Source organism: Neodiprion pinetum, chromosome 1, assembly GCF_021155775.2.
Source record: "Neodiprion pinetum isolate iyNeoPine1 chromosome 1, iyNeoPine1.2, whole genome shotgun sequence".
Taxonomy (NCBI): Eukaryota; Metazoa; Arthropoda; class Insecta; order Hymenoptera; family Diprionidae; genus Neodiprion; species Neodiprion pinetum.
The window spans coordinates 31,969,542-31,993,159 of record NC_060232.1 but is presented as its reverse complement, the minus strand read 5'-3'; the positions used below and the strand labels follow the sequence as shown (position 1 = coordinate 31,993,159).

The window sequence follows — 23,618 nt, the reverse complement described above, 5'->3', positions numbered from 1 at the left end:
ACTGCAACACGGGTATACTTTACATAAAGAGTGAAATTCGACCGACCAAAATGGCAGCCCGCGAATCCGGCAGAATAAAAGATGCAAACCAGAAGAGAGTTTTGGATGATGCAGCAAGGAAACGAAGACAAAGGAAAGCTCTCGAGGCTCTTGAGGAGGACAACTTTCATGATGATCCGCATGCAGATTTGGGTATTACATTGTCATTATATGAGAACGATTTTTTTGAAATGTTTGATAAAATGTTAAATGAATTCATTTTATAGTTCCCATATAAAGCACTATACTTAGGCATTATTTCAAACGAGTTTAATCAGAACGAACAACGTAATAATGTGAACAAGATAAAAAAGTTAAGCGAATATGTTACAGTAGTCCTTGTTTGTTATTTGATTCCAGTAATGAGCAAGAAAGTACCAAAATTTCAAGAAACACTTGATAGCCGGGGAGTCGGGCGGAAAAAAAAGACCAAATCTGCAGAATATTACAAGCAAAGATTTCGCAAAACATTCTCTCAATTGGTGGAAGAAGATCACAACTACAATCCAACTCCACCTAATTATATGTCAGCCCAATCTCAACCTTCCCAATTTCCAGATAGACACTTTTGTACAGTTTGTGGATTTCCTAGCAATTACACTTGCATTCCATGTGGCGCCAGATACTGTTGTATTAAATGTTTAGGAACTCATTTAGATACCAGGTGTTTGAAATGGACGGCATAGAATACTATTCTGTACTGATTACCAGAAAATTCATCACAAATATATTGATAAACCATGTTAGTTGCTTAAGCCTACAATCAATGTGTGAATACCTTTTTTGTAATCAAAAATAAACATGCAATACTCAAACTCTATTGTGTCTATATAAAAAATTAACCCTGTGCTTGTATGCTATTTTAGATAACCTGCCAAGTTCCTAGATTTTAAGTTACATTTTAATTTTCAGTTTGACTGTAATAAACATAACATTATTAGGAGATGATATATTTTTACATTTCGCGTTGACAGTGCTACCATGAGAAAAAAAAATCTGTTGCCATTCGCATCTACCAATTTGTTTTCTTAACCGAATAAGATTTTGTAACTTGTTTACTCTGATAAGCGTGATCAAACTCATTGTCAAGTAAGTTCGCGGTTCTCTGCTACACTAATCGTGTGATGTATTATGATCATTATATTTTTACCGTCAAAACAAAACATTAGACATTCGAATTATGAGAATTCGTTTCATATCGGAAAGTGTAAACTAAACTTACTTGAACGTGTTTGGTGACCGTATATCGTAAATAGCTATGATATTTTCTTGTGTGATTACGTTTGGTAGCTTGAAAGTGAGTGCAAAAACTAGTACCTACTACTTTTAAAGGTTAAATTATAGTTTTCTTTCCATAGAGACCCGGTCAAAGCCTGGCGGGACTGGCGCAACCTGCAGACATGTTTAATTTCAAACTGATACCTATTGAGCGACGTTATCTAATAACGTCAACTGTAATATAATTCAACAGTCATTGCTCTATCTTGAGAAAAAATTCTTTACACTTTTACAAATATCAGTTTATCTTGACTTATATTCATTTGTCAAATACAGAAGAACTGGTGAAGGTTAGCAAGCTGAGCGACCGACTGTGCATGCGCGAGCTTTGTCGTCTTCAATCAAGCAAGCCGGTATATATGGAGGTTATGTAGGTGATATGAATTTTGTCATTTTAAGCAGGTCTCAAATAATAAATGTAGTGATGCGAGAAAACTTTTATCACCACTTGACCGATGCCGAATGACTTGTAGAGTCATCGCAACAACTTAACCTCGAAATTGGCGACCGATAGATTTCCGCCGCTCAGCCTCTGCTACTTTACAATTCCTCTCGTATGCATATGTAGGTGTTGCTACCAGCGTGTTGGTACCACGCTGTACCCTACGCGTCAAGTAGGTATGTACAATACATTCTGATAGGAACCGTGATGTCCAGAAGCAGCTGTGGTAGTTTTGGCAGTCACTGAGTAACACCACTTATTTTGTGTGTGCATACATTTGGGTACAGATGCACACAACGTTTAATTTTGACCAGGGCGTCATGTGTCGTTTGCAACGCAGGTTGAATGGATGGCAACAGAGTGGCTTTGTATCTGTCAGAATCCAACATGTCACGTGTACCCGTATACCAAACTTAATTACAATTATTTTTCAAAGAAATGTGAATAACAAGACATAAACATTTTTGAAAATATATATTTCACGATAGGCAAAACTACTATGTTAAAAGTAAATATTTCTGGGCCAGAGGCAGGGTAGGATAATGTAAAACAAATGCTTAATTTGCAGGTAATAATATTATAAAATAGCAATGAAAAAACTCTGTACAGCCGTTTTAGTCGAAAAAATATTACAAATTTGAAAATTACGATTTGCATCGTGCAACTATATTTAAAAACAAGTTTCACACCTTGATTAGTCGTTCTTTATGGGACTTATTATGTCAGTTATATGCCTGTACTCCAAACTAATTATGAATCCCAATCTTATAATACATGATAACCAAGAGTACATTTCGTGATTCGTTATTTAATATAACTTCGCATATATATAATTACTGTATTTATATATTATACATGTGTTGAAGGTGCTCATGAGAAATTATCCGAAAGCTATTTCTTTGCAGTCACTATAAATAGATGACATCATGTGCTGAAGTAAATACATGGATATAAATTCGAAAACAATAGCTACAAAAACGAAGAACAAAAATTTGATCAACATATTTCAGTTCCAACAAAGTAGCTGGTTTATGCAGTAAAAAGAAGACATCGGAATGCTACAAGGCATACTTTACATTGTGTAACGTGCAGAACCACTGTGTCGATTGTGAGGAACATGCATGTATTGCTTATTACAAAATTAATGCCACCTATTTTAGTAGTCTGCGCACAGTAAAGACAGCATACGATTCTCACTTCAAAATTTCATCACGCCAAGGAATAAAAAAATCGTCCTTTTGTTTAAATTAGGGGAAAGACAAATAAAAACAAATCAGCACCAATCAACCAGAAATCAATATGTTGCAAGAATCGTTGGCTACCTAAATTTTATGACTTTGCATTTGAAATTTCCACCAACAATAGATTGTTCATTCAGGATCACTCTGAAGCGTCTCACCATTAGTTAGCACCAACGCGTCATCGTCAGCTTCATTATAATCAAGAGAAAGAACACTTTCTCTTCGTTTTTTCTTATGTGTCCTCTCGTCATCACTGCCTGCCGCACTTTTTTCCCTTTTAGCTCTATCCCTACCCCTGGTTGTCCTTGTCGTCACCTCTTCCCCATTTGACTTACCGCTACCTTTGTTATTACTTTTAGTCCTCAAAGTCCTTTTGCTATTTCGATTATCCTGTTCCTCTTCGTCCCTGTCACTTAATTCCTCGTTTTCAACTTTTATGATGAGGGCCGCCGAATCACTGGAACTCTCGTCAATTTGTAGATCAGTTTGACTAGGCATACGTTCTGTCTTTTCAGACTTTTCAACACTTCCTCTGTCACTCCGAGGCGAAGCCTCGGGTGGTAATGGCGGAGTCCTAGCACCTTTGCACACGTCACTCTCTTCTGGTTTCACGGGTTTTACTTCAAGAGCCGTAGTACTTTCTTCTACTTCTTCTTTCTTTATTGGTGGAGTATGGGGGGACATGCCATTTGTCAGGTTGCTCTCACCCGAACTGGATTTCAGTGTAATATTTTCTTGCTGGAGTAATGTCACAGATTCACGTGCTTTGCGGAGTTCTTGCTGCAGAAAGTAAATAGTACTCTGCATACCTTCAACATCTTCGTCCAGGTCTTGTAGAAATTCATCCAGCTCTGTAACATTGTATTTTTCATTTTTCTTAAGCAAACTATTTCTATTTAAGACTGCAATGTAAAAAAAAGTATAGTTACCAGATTGAGATTTCTTTACTTCTTCACTGAAGCTTTTCTGCAATGCAAGTTCACCTTCCAGCTTGGCGATTCGGCCGCTTGCAATCATCCGCCCCAATTCTTCGTTTTCTTGATACAACAGCCTACACTTGGCCATTAACCGCTTTCCCGTATTGCTGTGAAAACAGGTTTGTATCCAATTAACGTAAGAAATCGTTTACTCAGAATTACCCAATAATGATAGAAATGAACTGAGAACCATCTTTAAAGTCAGAAGCTAATCAATATTGGAGTATATTATTCCTATTTCCATATTGAAAAGAAATTTTACGGTCTGTAGTACTTATACATCAGCTCGTGAACTATAACTTGTGTAAAATGCAGAGAATTCATATACAAGAAGAGTTCACAATTCTCGGAAACTACTTTCGGTTGACAATTGATTAAGTTACCTGTCCGGTGTAAATTTCCAAGCACTAAGCTCATTTTGTGTATCTTCTAACTTTGCTTTTGTTGTAATGAGCTCTTGTCGCAGTCGCTGAATGAGTATGTTTACTGCAGGGTCCAACAAAGCAGATTTTAGTGCTGCTGCAGATGGTGCCTGAGCAGCTTTCATTTCCGATATTTGATTCTATGGTAAATATGGAAATTGAATTATGATGTTCAACTTATTTCACACAAAAAATTAATTTTACTAATCAGAAGCTGGACCTCGGTAAAGGGTCATCAAAGTTTAAGGAGCGAAGAAAGAACTTACATGAAATGTTTGATCAAACGAAAAATATCAAGTTCATTCGAAGAATTTTAATACGAAACACAAAACCGAATTACAGTTATCGATATGTATATTGCTAGATATTTGGCTTCGAAATGTTTTGTATCACTTGATACCGGGCACTCATTTATTGAAGTAAGCGAGTACTTAAGCATTGAATTGTGCTCTAGCTGTCAAGTGATTTTTTTTTTCGAAAGAAGCTTTTACTAAGCGGATTAATTTGAGGCTACTATGCCACGTTTTACAAGCATGTGAAAATAAATTCTGCAAGACAAAATACATTACGTACAACATATTCTTGCAATTCCTGTTCTTTGGAGGCAAGCCTCCTCACTAAAATCTTCTCTCTGTGCGATGCTTCAGCGTACTGTTGCCTGTACTTGTCTTCTGAATCTCTCAGTGAAGCTAGTTCACCTATAACAGGGCAATTAGTAAGTCTTCTACGCTCGATTATAAAACTGGACCCCTGCTCTGTGCCTCTCAAGTTTTACATTACATGTATATTGTGTGGTGTTGTTTTCGTATTTTCGTAGTAAAGGAACAGAAAAAAAATGGTCAACAATGCCAGTACTAAACGTTTACTAATACATCCAACGACGACTAAATAGAAATATTAAGTAAAACACACATTTTTGAAACTATCTTTTGTAAGATGTCCAAGAGGGGGATAAATAATCTTAATGTGTATTCTGAGTGAGAATGCCTGTTTGAAATATTATTTAAAAATAACTGTACTGTGGGGCGATGGCTAGTTATTCTGATCTATTTATCGATTGGCATACATTTTTTTTAATTTCCTTCAACTTTGCCTTCAATCAATTACAATTGTAACTTCTTGACATTTTATTGCTTAATAAAACTTCTGAGTCACACAGAGGGTTTACAGCATCTGACAAAGAAATGAATATTAAAACATAAGAAGTGCTATATTTTGGTTCGCTTGGATGCTACAGTGGCGAAGGAGACACTGCGAGTATAAGTCATCGAATTTGATAAATCATCATGTTGGGGGATGATGGTTTAGACATATTGAATCTACGATAATGCCTTATGTGCAGACATAGAGGACGTTCATTGATAGTGACATTTACTGCCTGACAACTGACATCCTTAATTGACGCATACTTTGATCATGGAGTTGTCGAGCGTTGCCAATGACGAATTCTGTGCTTCTGCTGAGACGATGTTCTTTTCTGATGCTATCTTTGTCCCATGGTACGAGGAATTTGGTTCACCGTCCAGCCAACTTGTGCCAAATGAGGTGATCAACATTTTTCCACATCCAGAAAGAATTTTCCAGGTCAAGGATGGTTTGATGGGAATATATTCAGAGAAGGATTAGTCGGATCAGTGACATTAATCAGTATAATACTGGATGCTAGTTACAAGTTTGGATTGATTTTGGGCAGGGGAATATCAATGTAACTTTCTTGTTTGATTGTTTGAAGACATCTAACTGGAATGGTGAGCTGCTGACGTGGATTTATATTTCTCAGGCCCAGCGAAGTGGCCGATGCTTCTTCAAGAATCTTGTGGGCTGGCTAGCTTCTCGGTAGTCGTGAAAGCCATGAGATATGGTCAAGTCAGGAATTTCTATTATCACTAGCACTATCTTTTACATTGTTGCACATTCATTTTTCTATTGTGATCAACAAAAGTATGCAACAAAATATAACACCGCACTGGCACTTGTAATTGTGACATGGAAAAATTTAGCTCTTTTTAGATCAATTTCATTCAATTCACGAAAAATTTAATCACAAAGCTCCAGCATTCTCATTGGAATTATCCGACACAATTCACTGTTCATTTATGAAATTTAACACAGTTGAAGGAACAATGGAAGGACTGGACAAATTTGCCTACTTTTTTTTCATTGCACATTATTTCTGGCAGATAAGAAAAAAAATCACCACGCCAAATGACGCTTGACAAATTAAACACAAGAGGCACAGTTATCCACTCAACTCATATTTTTTTCCCCACTCAAAATTGCTTCCTTCAAACACTATGTATTTCAGCAACGTTAATGATATCGCACGCCGTTTCAGTAACATAGAACGAGTTGTTTCATCTAACATTTACCAGCATTTTTGTAATCATTGCTTCATAGCAACATTATTGTGGCAAATCTACTTAATTCTAAACTAATCTAAGTATAACTAAAGTAGGTCAGTATCTTAAATACTATGAACTTAACTATCTTAGTAGACTAGACACTGGCAGGGAATGGAGATTCTCCTTCTCCGCTTAGTGTCTCTAAAAAAGTCTTGTCTTTCTTTCTCTGTTCATGAAGACATTTCAATTTCGCTTTTGAAAATTCAGTTAAGTAGAAATTTTGGCGAGTGAGGTGGGCTCACTCATGTGATCTCAGTACCTTCCTGGGCTGTAGCTTGTGCCTCTAGATATTCCACATACAAGTCCTGTTCGCGCCACTTCAACGCCAACTCGTCCCTTGTCAAGCTGTCCAATTGTTGCTCTGTTAATTTAATCCTGCGTGGTTGACGAACCCCCAAAGGAGAAGGTGGACTGTTCGGCTTGCCACCTCCGTTGCTTTGAGGACTACGAGGTGAAGACGGCCCTGCTGATTTTACTTCCATGCTTTCCTCAGCCATTTTGATAATACAGTTATGCTTGTTCTCGAGCTTGTTAGAAGACTTTAGCATCGATCTACGTGGCAAAGATGTTCTCAGTTTACTGGGAGTCGCAAATTCCTCCGACGGCAGACATCTGACTGAGACATATAGATACTTGTCAATATTTTACACTGTGCCTGACAAGTATTCAGACTATATTGAATGTGCAACTAACAATCCCAAAGTGAAACATAATCAGAAAATGGATTGTGAAATGAAACTAATCGTATTAGAATAAAAGGATAGTGATTCAAAATATGAGATAGTGGTGGCAAAATTACCTTACCACAATTAAAATATAACTCAAGCATCATTTGGAGTAAATCTTGACTACCTTTTTTCGGTATTTTACTTTCGACAAAGGTAATAATTGATAACCAGTACAAACAAGAACCTGTGATCTGTAGGGATACAATCTTCTGAAGATCAGTTTCTTGTAAACAGAAATCACATGACGAGGGACAGAAGTGTGATAGATTACTTTCGAAACGTCAGTAAGCTGAACATACGCGATGAAGTTCATTAATCTACATGAATGTGTGAGAAAAAATTTTATAAAGATAAATTCTACAATGAATGTAGATGATAAAAATCCCAAGAGGCTGAAAAAAAGATCGAATAGACAAGTAGGATAGACGCCATTACTGCAATATGTCGGAGCATGAAACGGGGCGTCATTTAAAGACTGTTATTCTACTATCCATAAATACAAGTTGTTTCAAAGTAAATTACATCACCGCTGAGTGGCAGGCGAGATAAATTGGCCAGCGAGTATCGAGTTCTCGAAGATAGATAACGCGGAAAGGTATTGATAATTTTTTATTGTCGTTCGCTAGCTATACGCTCTCCCCTGCTCTAATTTTTCACAACCTCTTTGGATTGATTGTGGGGAAAATTAGAATTGACGGAAGAATCGAACGTACCTTAACGCCAGTAACTTAGCTCTTATATTCAACACAAAAGAAAAACGCCGGCCGCTTCAACTATTATCCGCACAAAACTGACATGATTTCACGGTATTTATCGTTTGCCGACCTTGTGAACTACGTTCTGCGTGCGGAACACCGCGCCATCACTAAACTGCAGTTAACTGAAGCGACCGCTCGATACGCCAGTGAGTGAGAATGGCCATTCAAGTAGCCGACCGAAGGCTCGTGGTAATCAAAAGCCCTCCACTCAGGATCCGGTAAAGTCGTCCCGGACTGTGATTGGTTCCGCCATTTTCGAGGAATGATCAACCTTACATGCTTGTAGATTAATGCGTGATACATAGTTTAAATGTAAATGTTACTCGGGAATATTAGGACGAAAGTACGTATAATGATAAAGTCACTCATAATTTATTGTCTCATTGTGTTTTCATCAATACAGTTATTGTGAAAAACCATAATTAGGTTCAAGTGAGGTTAGGTGAGTTTGACCATCCTCTTTATTCCAAATCCTACTTAACTTGTATACAACAATTTTACAATGAATTTGTTTGTGATAAATGATGAAAGCTTATGCAACAATCAATTAACTATTTGCGATAAAATATTCTTACCAATTTCAATACTAAATTAGTCAGGAATCGGGTTAATTGCTGAAAGATACAAGAAAAATGTGAGATTTTAGTCACAAGCTTATTTATACGGAATTTATCACATGCAAGTGATTTTCGAAAAATACTTTTATCAGTAGAGATATAATTTATATAATCCAAGTTCAGTCTTCATGCATGTAGAATACGTATCAAATAATATGGAAAATAAAAAGTACGAATAATAACACTTTCAAAAATATGTACAATTATGTGTAAACATTGAGTTAGACGTGTCTAAACTATTAAAAGAATCACCAAACACTTATAAAATTTAAGGAGGAGACATGTAGGTAGCAAAGCAAATTTCTACCACAGTTTAATATTAAATAATTTAAAATACCCACATATGCTTCAATATTTTGTACCCAAAGCATTAAGCTTTCTTCTTGATGAATCCGAATTTGTTTGCAGTACTTCCAGGCAAAGTTTTTGGCGAAGCAATGTTCGATTCTAGCTTATTAGTAACTGCCAAAGTTTTTAGACCCGATGTATTCAGAGAAGCATTGTGCCTTGAAAATTCAGAGGAGCTGGTTTTTGGAATGGGTGAAACTCTTCGCTTTACTGTTACAATCGTTCTAGATCTTAAAGGATCAGACTTTATCCCGCTGGTTCCAGGTCTTGGAGTATCGACTTTTTCCTTAACTGGTTTGGGTGAGGGAAGTCGCCCCCCGAAACTCCTTCTTTGCAGCAAAGTTCGACTAGTTGGAGTAGATTTGTTATCAGCTGGTAATTTTGTTCCGTCAAAACTTTTTCGGAAAGATGTTGCAACATTTCTTCGTACGGATGATCTGTGTGGATCTACATTCCTAGATGCAGGCTGAATGGGCAGAGAGCAGCTAGATCCAGGTCGTGAATTATTTCCAGGACTAATTTTGAGGGAGTTCTTAGGTGGATCCGGTTTCAGGAAAATATCTTGAAAGAAAGCATACAGCGAATGAGTGCATAATAATGGAAAATAAGGCTCCATGACCATACTCCATTAAGTGGAAATTTAAAGAACATTCATTTAGTCAATTACCATCCAAGTTTGCATTTGAGCCATGCGGACTATTACTCAGCATAAACAAAGCATGTTCCAGATTAGCTTTGGCTTTAAATAAAAAGTCTATAAAAGGCAGATCTCTCCCCTCACTCTGCAGTGATATTTGTCCCAGTGACATACAAAGCTGAGGCATCGGAACTGGAGAGCTTGAAATTTTTGGTGGAGATGGACGAGGCTCGCCCTCTATGCTTGAGCACTCAATGTCCATATCAAAAGTCTTCTGGCGTTGAAGAGGAGCGATACATGGCGGGGAAACTGCAGCAGTCGAGATAACCAAATTAATGTTACCTATATCTTCCTTTAGAATCAGCTTATTATTTGAAGTTTCCTGAAATATGGTAAAATTTAATTGAAAAATGCCTAGAAGTTGAGCTATGAACAAAATATGTCATTCAAAATGAGGATTAACATGTCAATTGTTACGCTTCTTGCATCTCCTTACTTGTGGCTTATGCAGTGAAACACTGCAAGAACGGTTTCTAGGAGAAAGCAAAGAGGCTTTCGAAACCTCGTCATTCTCCGCTTCATTGCTTCTAGTGAGTGTATCTAAGGATCGACATCTTGCTGAATTAAAATCGGACTCAGTATGTCGACGCATAAATGGAATGCCCGCTGCATTAGATGGAGGTTTTAACGAGCATTTTCTAGCCGATGCATTTGAATCTGCATTCTGATTGGGGTCTGGAATGTTTTTTATCAGCTTGAAAAGGTGGTGCGTAATATCCCGAATGACATTTGTGACACCTTTATTAATTGGTGGTAAAAGGTTGCTACCAGTTTCTAAAACTTTGCTCATGTTCTCCTGATGAAAGAAAAACATACATAAATCATTTTCAAGGATGTCTGCTTCTTTCGAAACTTCAATCAGATTTATCTTTCATATTACCATGCTCCCCAAAGGGGCAGTGCCACTCACGCTCCAGAACGAAGCGTCCTTCGCATCATCCTGGTTTGGGCACTGACAACGAACATCTTCTAGCTCCATCACGGCTCTCATTTTTGAAGAGCCGCATTCTATAATTATTTTCAGGGTATCATTTTTAGTTCCATTATTGCCATTATTATCCTCCTGCCTTTCAAATTCTCGCAACCGAAAGCCAATTGCCTGAAGGAAGCATGCCAGTTCAGGGGCATCAGGTTTGATACAGATCTGAAAATGATCACACCACATTATGTAGCTAAAGTGTGAAAACAATAGTGATTTGATAACAAAGAATGCTGCATGAATATTATGCAGTCCTTACATCTTCCGCTTGTCCAGTATAAAACCACTGCCCTACCCATTGGAAAAATTTTCGTTGAGCCGAATTACGGTTTGAAATAGAAACAGCTCCGCTCTTGTCCATTGTATCACTAGTACTGGAGGTCGTTCGTGCGAATTAGATACTCCTAACAGTCATTTCAATATCAGTGTTTACGTTTTTTCACTGCCATACCGTATAGGCCCACAGCTTATCCAATAGCAATATGGTTCAGCGAATATTTATGTTGTATATTTAATACAATATAAGGAATAGATCGATTTATCATCAGAAGTGGTAAAATTCTGTATTTATTTCCGACTAAACTAACCATTTCGTAATTGTATTACGTGATTGATGTATTTCTACATTATTCTCATAAAAATTTCTCAAGTTTAATTTGCTTATACAAACACACGTTTGAAGAAATATTTTATGCGGAAATACCTGTATTTATTTCAGTAAAATTAACGATAAGTAAATAATCAAAAGATCGGGTTAAAATTATCGTGTTCAAATACTGGCGCGTAAAATTGTTCCATCGTTCCGTGTTTATGAATTAGTCTGAAGTTCATCCCGAGGCCTAGACCAACGTAACGTACTACGCAGCCCGGCTCACCGGCCTACCACCGGATTGTTGCGACATAAGTAATTGCCGGTTCTATTGTGATAAGCAGTAATTTATTATTCATTATTGGACTATGTTTGCTGCAAGACGTGCCTTCGTGACAGGGGCTCTGTAAGTATTGAATCACATTTATAGGTTTTGATTGTTTAAATTGCGTATTATGTAATTGTTAACCTAAGATTATTGGTTAATTTTCACAATGACATGTATCTAGACCAGTTAGATAATCCTCGATAGAGAATTTCATCGGAGCGACTTTGATCTACATTGCTAAATAAACGATTCTTCACGGTTACATGATATCTATTTCTAAAAATTTTTAAGGAGCGCCAAGAATGTTGCCAGGCAAAAGCACACTCTGCCTGAGTTGCCCTACGACTACAGGGCACTGGAACCAGTCATTTGTGCAGAAATTATGGAGCTTCATCACAGTAAACATCATGCAACGTATGTAAACAATTTGAACATTGCTGAGGAAAAATTGAAGGAAGCTGTGAGTAAGGGTGACGTCAATACCGAGATTGCATTGGCACCTGCGATTAAGTTCAATGGCGGTGGACATTTGAATCATTCCATCTTTTGGAACAATTTGTCGCCCAATGGTGGGAAACCAGATGGTTAGTTATATTTGAAGTTCTCAGTTGGATTTATGACTCGATGTTTTATTGATTTTTTTCAAGTATGACGAGAAAAATGGTTGATTATTAATTATGGGTACTTCAATTTTTTCCTGAGGGTGCTAATCAATGCCAGGTATATTTTCTTGATGCATTTTGTTCAGGTGCTCTCCTCAAGCAAATTGAAAAGGATTTCTCCAGTCTGGAAGAACTGAAGAAACGACTTTCGGAGGCCACTGTCGCCGTTCAAGGTTCTGGCTGGGGCTGGCTTGGGTACAACGCTAAAGATAAAAGGTTGCAGATTGCAGCCTGCGCTAATCAAGATCCTCTGCAAGCCACAACAGGACTTGTGCCACTGTTTGGTATCGATGTTTGGGAACACGCATATTATCTCCAGTACAAGAATGTCAGACCAGAGTATGTCAAGGCGATATGGGACATTGCAAATTGGAATGATATCAATGACCGCTTCAAGAAAGCAGCTGGATGTTAGACGTACTGCCCCAAGCATTTATAGTTTCTAGAAAGTCACTAGAGACTCAAGACGATTGAGTACTGTCTTTGAAATTAAATATCAATATCTCACTTTATTACACAATCGAAATACTCCGGATATTTTATTCAGTGTAAATTACTTTATACATAAAATTATATTCTATTCAAAAATTAATTCTGCGTAAAAAATTTCCACCTGTCCTACAACGTTAGATGACTTGATATTCTCATCTTTTAGTATAAAATGTGCAAGAATCGAACCGTTGGCTGATTACAGATGTTACCAACATGATATACCTTTTTGACAAATTAGTTTGGTAAATATTACTCCTGTATTTCTCAATATTTGAACAAAATTACGTCGCGTGACAAAAACGTATCGGCGCTTCATAGATATCGATCGCGCGCGCAGAAACGAAGGAACGCCGGAATTCGAACCACTTGATAGTATGGCTGCTCGACCTCAGCTGTTTTCGGATCTTCTTCGGCCTATCTGGTAAGTCAAGAGGTTACTTTCGCATAATGATAATTTCCATATTATTCAAAGTTTTCCAACACAATCGTCATTTCTTCGGTGTCGTTTTATCAGCTGCACAGCTCCTCACGCTGCATCAATCAACTTCATATCAATAACTATGCATGCGAAGTTTGCATACAAAGTACTGTCAACACTTTGACAGTTTATTTATTTACACCCACTCATACTCACAGGGCAAGACGCGATGCGCGTTGTATTTATATTGCCGATTCATTATTCATCTTCGCAAATTCTAAATTCGTATTTCAGACAGTATTTACGTGACTTCTTTATTTCTTTGTACGGTTCATGTCATGCATCGATTCATGCGTAATTGTACTTTTGAATCTTAGCCAGAACAATGGGAGTCTTGAATTGATCTCATTAATAGCTCGGTGAGATTTTGTTCACAATTTTGTACCGCCGCTACAATACAATACGATCAGGACGCAACACCTCCGCGAATTTGCAGCTTAGAGGATTTGTCGCAGTAACTGATGAGCTTATTTAAAGCGTACGTCGAACCAATTAATCGAACCTTACAATTCACCTCCGAAAGTTTATCCATGTCTGTAAATATGCGAAATCACATCGTCTTCCATTTACATATGGAATTCTGTGTTTACTTATTCTTTTCTTCAAATTAACAGAAAAGTGAAAAATCCATCGACGTAAAACACACGAGCTGAAAATATATCCCCCGCAAAATGCGACAGGGGTTATTTCATCTCGTCGCGGATAGATCTTCTCCCAATTTGTGGTACAGCAAAAAGTTGCTGGTTTCGATATGTGTGACAAAGTTATCACCGGATAACAATCATTGATTCCTGGGTTGGATGGCGCCGTGCGACCTGCAGCGTCGCGACGCCCCGCAAAACACGAGCCTGTTAGCTCTTCGATATCCACCCTTTCAATTGCACATGCAATAGATCTGGTTTGGTTCGTTATCGCTGCGCGTCACTCGATAATTTTCCGATCATCAACAGTCGCTGCGATCTCCCTGCACGCAATGAAACTTTTCTGCCTCCCAGTTTTACCCGATCGTATTTAAACGGGAAATTCGAATACGGCCGAGACTGCAGATCCTCCGAATTCCTGAGGGCTGCTTGCAAGTTCTCACCCTCGGTGAATTTAATTAAAAGGCAGTCAATCACTTGAAATTTTTTTAATTTTCCCCGTCACGAAACGTGAAGAATAAAGTAGCTATACTTGAAGGGCGATTGTCAGGTTTTCCAATGTTCAATTTCACGGAATGTTATTAGGCAGGCAGATGACATCGATTATAGAGTCAAAGTGCGAAAACTGAAACTCGTAACGCAGTTGAAAGGGTTGTTTTTCAACGTATGTCACACTGCAATGCAAAATGAGAGGGAGAAATATACGGAGAAGGATTGTACATAGCTACGTTCGGTCTTACTAACGAGCTTCTGGCACAACGAGTCACATTCGACCGTCCACTTTTACCGTAAATCTCTTCAGCATCCACCCGCGTTTTAAAACTACGCGACATACATTTCCGACGCTACGCACACCTGAGCTGAGCTTCCGAGGTGAGCGCGGGAATAGTATTAGCTAAGCTGCGGAGAGAAAACTTGGCTTGTATGCAGAGGCTGATGAAGTTATTAATTTATCAAAGGCCACCAGCTCTACATCGAGTGGGAATTTTATACGAGAATTTCACGTCCGTCAAGGCCCTCCAGAATTCTGTACTTTTATTCGCAAAAACTCACGGGCTTGCATGTTATACATATAAATACTTCAATGCCAGAAGAGATGTCTCGCTTTTCGATCCCTTTGTCTCGTGCGGTATGAGTGATTTTTTTATTTTTCTTTTTTAGAATGCATCTCACATTCAGCTCGCTCTTTGATTTCTTTTTACCCATTCTCTGTATGTGCTCGTTTTAATGAGTTTCGAGATTAACCGCAGCTGGTGTACCTCAGCAATATGCAGTTTATCGGGATTACCGTTCATAAATTGCATCCTCGCATAGTATTCCTGAAAATTCTTTACCTGTACGGTTGTTTATTCCATTTTAAGACCCGAAATTAAAATACGCGTGCTTATACGCAGGCATACTAGACGTATAAGCCGTATACCTGAGCGAGTGCGCTAAAGTGGATACAAAACTTTTTTTGCACGATGGAAAAATCTGTATAGCACTTTGCTACGCAATCGTGCATGAAAATAAATCCCATGGAGAGAGCTGGGGTAGTGAGGGAAAAAAGCTCTCCACACCCCACAGATTGACAATGTCGGAGATTGAAATGTGTCTGAAAGAATAAAACTTATACCATGTTTTGCAATATTTCAAGTGAAAATGAGGTTAACTATAGATGCAGGTCCCTTTCTTCACTTTTTGGATTCAAGCAAAATACTCTTCTACGTTTATTACAACGTCCATAATTTTTTATCGGTAACCGATTGCTAGTTTCGTTTAAAAATTGATCTTAAATCGTATTTCCAACTGTTGTCCTCTCTGGGTATATAAATACTTGTTGGGCTGTTAGGCTTAATTCATAGTTATTGGCAAGCGTCAGTTTCGAGGTGTATATCACCCCGAATGAATGACTAATTTCAATATCGGTCGTGTCGCCGAGTATGGATCCGTTTGAGTAGAATCCACCCATCGCGAAATGTGCGAAATGACGAGAGTAAAAACCGATGCCAGGATCAGAGTACCCGCAGCAGTTGTACAGGGTGCACGGTGAACGGGTCGCTAGACCCGCTGGAAGCCTCCTTAGGTAAAAAGGTACTTTGTTTTCAGTCCGTCAGTGTCTGCGGTAGGAGGTGAGTCGGGTTCTAGTCGAGCCAAGCCGGAGCCAAGGGTTGAGGGTCGAGGGTCGAGGGTTGAGAGGCCCTGCGGGATATGGGTTGCGGGTTGCGGCGGGGTCCCGGTGACTCACGTTTTCCGTTGCCGGGGCGGCGGTGATGCCTACACGGATACGACGGTGAGGGTGGCGAGGAGGCGGTCGAAGCCTCGGAGAGGCAGGCGAGGGGTGCCGTGCACCAGACACCATCGATCTACGGTGCTTCGCACTCTATTCAGAGTCGAACCTGCCTTGCATCCTCCGCATTTACGTGTCCCACACCCTTTGCGTTGGTGCACGAATTGCAGTTTGGTCGACCCCTCGTAACTCCGAAACTCGTTTCATCTCGCTGATTCATTCATCCCCTCGCGATATCTTCGAACGTACTTCGTTTCCGGTAGCCGAATACCGCGTACTGGAAACACGACACATTTTCAACGCTCAGCGGTTTTCGCCCAAACTATTCCCTTGACCTCTAATCGAAAAGGTCAACAAGTTAGGGGCTCCAAAATATCATTCAAGTTTGAATTTATTTAACGCGAAATTTCATATGCGGGGTTGGAACCCCCTCCGAAGTCTCTTCTTTTCAGTTCTGTACCACAGATTTTTTCTACGTATGTATTCGCGTACACAATAGTATACATATACATGTAGGTATTACATACATACGCTCCAGGCAAACCTCATGTACTGAAATATACCTTTGGCTTTGAAATCTTGCCGAAGTACCGCGTCGTCTGACTTTACGTCGGTAGAGCCCAGCGGCAGAACCCGTGAAAAACCATGCGTTCAGAATTTATAATTTACAACATAGGTACGGGTAAGAAATATAACGGTTCACGGAACATGGACCCTTTGTTCGTTACCTACCTTTTTTCCATCCCGAGGGTAGTCAATTATTCGACGCTTTACGATATGTAACTCGAAAGTTTGCCTCAATAAGAGACTTGCAGGTTTTGCATAAGAATGTTCCATATCATCCTGGAGCTTGTGATTTTCCTCGCGGCATGGAAGAGGACGGTAAAAAACATCGGGATCGAGTAAGAGTGGAGCATTGAGCGTGTTCGTGGTTTTCCATTTCCTTACTTCTTGCAATTTTCAAGTCGTTATGCACGACGCGAAAGAGTTTCTTCCTTTCGTTGAACTCGTTCCTTTAATTTAACGAACTCTTTCACTATTTCCGCGACGCCTTGCGCACTCGTTGCTCTTTCGTCCTGGGGGCAATTTTTCTTTCCGTCTCGCCGGTGTTTCTGCGTATCTTTCCAACTCCATTTACCCATCCTAGACCGGGGAATAGCGAAGCATGTACATACTTAAATAGACGGGACGCTCAGAATGACGTATACTGTGCTCCGTTTCAATCGTACCTATGGGAGATCAAGAAACCCATATATACGTGTACCTCTGTTTACTCCAACAACGGGGTTACGACCAGCAGAAAAACATGCTCTACGCCGCTATGGAACTAAATCGAAGTCGCGGTGGTAAATGAACGAGCAAAAATTGCGGGGTTGGAGAAAAGTGCCCGAATGTTCAGAACCTGTTTTTCAATTCTCCGTAGTCACCGTTTCTTCGATTGTTTATACCTGTATATTTACCTATGCGTTTACGTATGTGCACACTGAAAAAAATTTCATTTGTTATAGTGACTAGAAAAATTCAGTAAAACAGATATCGTTAAAAAACTGTTTGAATACTGTTGGAATTACGAAAAACGAGGTACACGTAACCATTTTGCGCTATTGTCGATCCTTTTTTGGTAATTGCAACGCAAAATCAGTTTGATCGGTTTACTCTACTTTTTTAGTTAAATAATGCTTTAACGTCAATTTATCGTTGCACAAGTATTAAATTTTCGCAACAGTTACAAGAAAATATAGTAACCGTGATCGTAATGGGAAAGAATAGTAACGGATACTAGACTTTCCGGTAACAGCTAGAAAATTAATTTTCATTTTCTAACTAGAACTATATTTTTCGATTGTGGTAAGAAATGAAAATAGTTAAGGACTGAGCGGTAACCGGAACTAAAAATCTCTCTCAGCGTATAATACACATCGCGACACAGCAGAATTTCTGGAGTGCGAACGAAGTTATACCTACCCTACTAATTTGTATTTCGTTTTCCTTGCTTCTAACTTTTTCATATTTACGGTGTATTTTTTTTTTTTATTTATACGGAGCAAGAGCCGAGTTGGAAAACTTGGAGTCTAACACGGGCTTGCTCTTTGATCTCAAGGAGCAAGCGAGTTGTCGTCGTTGGGTATATTTCAGACTCTAACTCGCGTTACAGAAGCTTTCTTTCGGCGAGCAAGAGGTTTCTACATTTTTCAGGCTCACATATATACGTACATATAACTGTACATATGCAGGCACGGATAGTGCTCTCTGTACTTGAAAAAATGTCCTTTGAGAGAAGCTGCCTCCTGCTGGCTTTCAGCGAAAAACTTGCCTGTTACTTCGGCGAAAATTTCATTCGTAAAGATCTCAGTCTATGCGCTAATTTACAGAAAATTATTACAATTCGTCGTTGATTTCTTTGTCTCTTATACAGTTGAATTTTTCGTTTTCAACTTCAAACCCGGCACGTTTTGCACTTTAACGCGGCAGGGTGGACAAATTGGGTTTAGAAACCCAAAATTTCTTCCGGCAACCGCGGTGATTAACCGTAAAAAGAACTTTGATATTCTCTGCCGTCAGGAAGGTTTACTTTCCGATGGACTCATCTCGGCTGTGCGGAAGCCAATTTTCGGGCGTGAATTATTCCAGTGGCTTGGCAATCAGAAGGAGTAAATAAAAAAGAAAAAACTAATCGCGTACCCAATTGGTTCGTAGTCGGAATTCTTAAGGGATATTTTCCAATAAAACATTGCGCGTGCCTACAAATATCACGAGTTTTACGTGAAAAGGAAATGCTGATTTTCAAGAATATCCTTAAATCTTCTTTCTCATATTCTTTACTCCCTCTCGCGTTTTCTACATGTATAGGTACGTGCATTCGGTGTATCGTGCCACGTATACCTACACATATATCGTTTCTTCCATCGTAACTTTGGACGAGTTTAATCAGTCGGAACGAAGCATTTCATACGAGGAACACATTACGCGCACACATTCTTTATTCATACGCAAGAATCCCCGTTTCTGCATACCGACATATTTGAGCTTCTCTGGCTCGCATGTCCGTAAGTATTCCACCTGCGCCACCCATCCACTTGATCGACTATCGCCCTCCAAATCGATTCCTATATATACATGTACGCGGTATTCCTATATAGCCCTGACTGAACTGGCCCACGTAGCACACAAAGCACACGAATTAATGACCCTTCAGCAGGACCTTGTGCCCCTACATCCTCGTGCGATTTTTCCAACAACGGTTTATATTTGAATCCGCGAGGTCTTCTGCACGCGTATAACACGGTGTATAAATATTGCACCAGCATAATGTGTGCACGTACATACTCGGGGTTATTGATGTTTTCGGTGTTATGTTGCACGCATATACTTGTAGAGGAATTATGCTTGTACGAAAACATTAGTCCCTTCTCGCTATATTATTATCTACACACGCTGCGGGTCGTATAAATAACGTGCAGAAAAATATTTGGGGATACATTCGCGTCCGTTTCTTGTTCCGCCTTAAGCACTACTAGAACATTTCAAAAATTAACGATTTTTATGCACTCGTTAATCTCCTGACCCGAGCGCGTGTATTCGTGCGTAGATGCCTTTTTTTTCCATCGGCTATATTTTCTCATCATTTTTCCACTCCATTTTACATCGAGATCGGAAAATTCTCTTGCCGTGTCGGGGTCGAACCATCGCCGTTATATTTTTCTTTGACATCGTTTCCCTCGGGAGATTTGGTTCGGTTTATTTATTTTTATGCAGAAGCTGCGTCGTCCTGAAGATAAAGCTACCGTGCTGCAGAATGGGAACGACAACGAACGAAAAGATTTGCCTTTCTTTGATGATTACGAGAGTGATGAATGGATAAATGTGTAATTCCGACATTATTCGCACAGTATTTCTAAAGACAAATGTGTTTTTAGAAAAATATCCTCCGCCGGTTTTCTCGAGAAGCAACAGCGCGCATGAATCGAGTTTCAAAAACGAATACAAGTACAATCTTACGTTTGTCATATTTTATCCAATCTTATCGTTCTAAATCTCAACACAGCGCGTACACATTTCTTCACATCAGACTATAATAACGGTCTACGGACTTTGCTTGTACCCACTAAAAATTAAGCAGTATTTTCAATTTCTGATGATCAGTTCGAGCTACGGAACGCAATGTTAATATTTACCAGCTGAACCCCCATCAAGATAAACGGATTAATTAATACCCGGCCCTTTCGCCTTCCTGCCATCCTTCCTTTCTCCCGTTTCGCTGCCGCGGTATTTCCTCCTCCCTTAATTTTTATCTCACTCGAATCAAACTCTTTCCTTTTCTCTTCTTCTCCCGTTGTTTCTTCCGAACTTCTTAGTTCGCTTATACAATTAACCCGGATCCGACACGCCTTTGCAGGTCGACCCACACGTTTCTTCTTTTTCTTCTTCATCTTCTTTCAAATAGAGCGGACTCGCCTTCTCACTCCCGGAATCGATGTCTTCTGAAATTACTCCGTAAACTGCATATTTTTTCTCTCGCCGATCATACAGCCTTACATTTTTTTCACCCTTCTGGCTATTCGCCAAAATTGATATACATGTATAACGAGATCGTATAACGCGATGCTGCAGAGCTTTGTTTCTTTTGTACCAGTATGTGTATACAAGACTGGAAATTTATAAAATTGTAACTTTCCTAAGGGAAATAAGGAAATAACGAACCAACAATGAATTACAACTATAGAAATAAAATGAAAGAGATGCATAATATGCGACAGAAAATGAACGCATGTCGTTTGCCAAACTTTTAAAAGTATAGTCAAGTTTGTTTTACCTACATAATGTTGTTTATCATCGTGCAAATTCACGAAAATCTCACCCGAAGTATTCGGTCAGATCACTAGAGCGGATCTTAACGATAGTTGGTAAACTTGCATGATAGAACTTTGTCGAGTTGTAGCTGTCGTCAACAGACGCCATAACAAGCTAATTAGCAATTATAGGTTCACTTCGTGCAGGGTGATAGTTTCGGGATGAAATTTCGGCGAGAAGTTTGAACTCGGGTGCGGACATGCCGCGTTATATATTCCTGAAAACCTTACGTTCGTCCTATGCTTGATCAATCCTCGATTAATCAGGGACGTGATTTCTTCGCGTGAAAAACAGGAGGTGCTTTTAGAATTTCAATCCAGCGTTCAACGCCGGTAAAGATATTTGAATGAATTCCATGGTTTCGGCCCCTATAATAAAGCGAGATCGATATAACATACCAAATGGCCTGTTCGATTGCGGAATATGAAATGACCGGCATTGGAGGATCAAGGTGGCACCGAATTGGATCAGATTCCCAAGGCTCAGCGGCTTCCTATCTCTCTTGTTTACTCCCTTTCGTCTTTCGCTCGCTTCTACTGTTCACGGGAGAAAAAACGGGGATGATATCTACCGCGTTGACGGCTTTAATAAAGTACTTCCCATGACCCCGTTACAGGAGCCGCACAATCCGACCCTGTATATAGATTATGTATCGTATACTTATTTCTTTTCACCCTGCTGCTCATTGTCAACCGGATTGAATGGACCTCTTTCTCCATTTCATTTAGAAATATTACCATACAAGATTCTTTTAATTGACTCGTCGAGCTTTTAATTACGCGTGAATACAGGATTCGTTTTATTTTCTACCTTTATTCTCAAGATGTCTCGTTCGCGATTCCGCTAATTACAGGCGCATCCATATAACAGAACCGTACCCATCTCAACGGTTCGTATTTACTAACAAACCTTAATTGCCTTCAATTGGTACATTTTTTCGTTGAATCTTCAATATATGAAATAATTGATTTAACCCGATCGCAGCCAGGAACAACTTTTCACTTGATGAAAATAATCTCCTCGAATCGAAATACCGCCGCGTTAATTATTTTCAATTTATACGTCGATAGTAGAGTACAATACCTGCGCATACCGAATCCAATAATCGATATAAGGTATCGCTGTCGCCTTAGAGACACCTACTCCGGAGTCTCGAGGCTGTGCTGCCTAAGTATATCCGTACGCCGTAGTCTGAATCCAGTCTCAGAGACAACTTAGCAGATGCAAATTCTTAGGGAAAATGCAGTGCACGTATAGCTGCAGCGGTCTCAAGAACCTCGTTACTGCATTCGGCGTACGATCGCGCGTTGTTCCGCATCAGCGCTTCACGGCAACATTTCGTGATAAAAAGTTGCCTTCCGTGAAATTGACGGATAGGGGATAATCGATAGCCGAAGAAACGTTGAGCTAGGTCATGAATTACGCGATTTTATTACCAACGTAATTCGCGTGAAAATAGTGTATGCATGTAATGCGCTGTAATGCGAAATAACATGTTCGCCACACGCTGCCATACCGACCGAGTAAGGTGAGGAAAAAGAAAGACTTTCAAAGTCTGCGTAAATTATATACTGAACTACTTGTAACCGAGCATTTCGCGGTCCCACTGAATAGGAATCCATGGAACGGTTTTCATGGTGTAACTGTGTATACTTCTTGAGCAAACTCGTTTCTTCGTCTGCGCGTCTTAATTACCGGAAAAAACTGTCCTGGGTCCAACGAGTTGGGCTTGGAGAGCTTCTAATTGGACCATGCAGAAGAAATTGGAGGCCATGTGTCGGTTGCGTAACTGCGCAGGAGCTGCAAAATAGTCTCCATCGGCTCGTTTGCAGTCTCCTTCTACAAGGCTGAAGCTAACAGACAAAATTAGCAGCCAAACCTTCTAACATTCATTCGAATAAGGTAACGAAGTCGGAGAATCAAAATTTTGTAAAATACCTTGGACCCCCGATACTTTTATACAATTGTATGGATAAAGCACAACTGAATTTTTCTATTTGTCATTTTTTCATTTTTATATTCACTATGGCTGCTAGCTTCAGCTTCATTCTCCTTCTTCTTTTTCTTCGTATTTACTTTTTTTTTCTACTTTAGTTTTTTGTTACAATATCATGATACTCCATTGCGGTCCCGGTACACGCACTCATCCGATTATACGTGATTTCATTTTCTTCGTAAACACGAAAAGCATGATATTGCTAAATCCAACGAAGCCTGCACGGCTGAAACCGTAATCCACACGCGGTGTAAATATAGATAGAATATAGCTCTGCATGGCTATATGTGGAGAAAGTAACCACGGATTACCTTTTTTTCTGTTACCCTTGTCAGAAAAATTCAATCTCATTCGAACGAACTGTTCGGAAGCAATTTTTTGCTG

The 23,618-nt window shown here is 39.3% G+C and overlaps 5 protein-coding genes across 8 annotated transcripts in view; 3 read left to right on the top strand and 2 right to left on the bottom strand.

Moving 5' to 3' along the window:
* The first annotated feature begins 50 nt into the window (after positions 1–50).
* LOC124210624 (zinc finger HIT domain-containing protein 1) lies at positions 51–854 on the top strand. The gene is made up of 2 exons (XM_046608780.1): positions 51–192; positions 400–854. The coding sequence occupies exons 1-2, from the start codon at positions 51–53 to the stop codon at positions 723–725; spliced, it is 468 nt and encodes a 155-aa protein (XP_046464736.1). The 3' UTR covers positions 726–854.
* Positions 855–2,218: 1,364 nt separating this feature from the next.
* On the bottom strand, positions 2,219–8,439 carry fl(2)d (female lethal d). Of its 3 annotated transcripts, XM_046608777.2 has the most exons (7): positions 8,243–8,439; positions 7,714–7,846; positions 7,061–7,417; positions 4,973–5,097; positions 4,361–4,539; positions 3,930–4,084; positions 2,219–3,851 (listed from the first exon to the last, which is right to left on the bottom strand). In XM_046608777.2, exons 3-7 carry the CDS (start codon positions 7,347–7,349, stop codon positions 3,130–3,132), a joined length of 1,470 nt encoding a protein of 489 aa, XP_046464733.1. In that variant the 5' UTR covers positions 7,350–7,417; positions 7,714–7,846; positions 8,243–8,439; the 3' UTR covers positions 2,219–3,129. The 3 variants fall into 3 exon arrangements, with proteins under 3 accessions (XP_046464733.1, XP_046464731.1, XP_046464732.1); XM_046608775.2 differs by lacking the exon at positions 7,714–7,846; XM_046608776.2 differs by lacking the exon at positions 7,714–7,846 and having other exon boundaries at positions 7,061–7,413.
* A 205-nt stretch (positions 8,440–8,644) lies between these two features.
* LOC124210620 (uncharacterized) lies at positions 8,645–11,315 on the bottom strand. Of its 2 annotated transcripts, none has more exons than XM_046608772.2 (5): positions 11,188–11,315; positions 10,830–11,093; positions 10,386–10,745; positions 9,920–10,271; positions 8,645–9,813 (listed from the first exon to the last, which is right to left on the bottom strand). In XM_046608772.2, the coding sequence occupies exons 1-5, from the start codon at positions 11,287–11,289 to the stop codon at positions 9,275–9,277; spliced, it is 1,617 nt and encodes a 538-aa protein (XP_046464728.1). In that variant the 5' UTR covers positions 11,290–11,315; the 3' UTR covers positions 8,645–9,274. The 2 variants fall into 2 exon arrangements, with proteins under 2 accessions (XP_046464728.1, XP_046464729.1); XM_046608773.2 differs by having other exon boundaries at positions 11,224–11,304.
* Positions 11,316–11,748: 433 nt separating this feature from the next.
* On the top strand, positions 11,749–13,099 carry Sod2 (superoxide dismutase 2). Its single transcript, XM_046608778.2, has 3 exons — positions 11,749–11,923; positions 12,137–12,429; positions 12,594–13,099. Exons 1-3 carry the CDS (start codon positions 11,886–11,888, stop codon positions 12,920–12,922), a joined length of 660 nt encoding a protein of 219 aa, XP_046464734.1. The 5' UTR covers positions 11,749–11,885; the 3' UTR covers positions 12,923–13,099.
* A 248-nt stretch (positions 13,100–13,347) lies between these two features.
* Positions 13,348–23,618, top strand: part of unc-104 (kinesin family member unc-104) — a 44,659-nt gene continuing 34,388 nt past the window's right edge. Inside the window, exon 1 of the mRNA XM_069137306.1 lies at positions 13,348–13,420. The gene's annotated coding sequence lies outside the window, so the exon portion shown is untranslated. The remainder of the gene's footprint in view (positions 13,421–23,618) is intronic.

Coding starts and splice junctions, on each gene's coding strand:
- Sod2 (XM_046608778.2), top strand. CDS start 11,886: ATGTTTGCTGCAAGACGTGCCTTCGTGACAGGGGCTCT. Junction 11,924..12,136: donor GCCTTCGTGACAGGGGCTCT/GTAAGTATTGAA, acceptor AAAATTTTTAAG/GAGCGCCAAGAATGTTGCCA. Junction 12,430..12,593: donor CAATGGTGGGAAACCAGATG/GTTAGTTATATT, acceptor CATTTTGTTCAG/GTGCTCTCCTCAAGCAAATT.
- LOC124210624 (XM_046608780.1), top strand. CDS start 51: ATGGCAGCCCGCGAATCCGGCAGAATAAAAGATGCAAACCAGAAGAGA. Junction 193..399: donor TGATCCGCATGCAGATTTGG/GTATTACATTGT, acceptor ATTTGATTCCAG/TAATGAGCAAGAAAGTACCA.
- LOC124210620 (XM_046608772.2), bottom strand. CDS start 11,289: ATGGACAAGAGCGGAGCTGTTTCTATTTCAAACCGTAATTCGGCTCAA. Junction 11,094..11,187: donor ATACTGGACAAGCGGAAGAT/GTAAGGACTGCA, acceptor GATCATTTTCAG/ATCTGTATCAAACCTGATGC. Junction 10,746..10,829: donor CTGCCCCTTTGGGGAGCATG/GTAATATGAAAG, acceptor TTCTTTCATCAG/GAGAACATGAGCAAAGTTTT.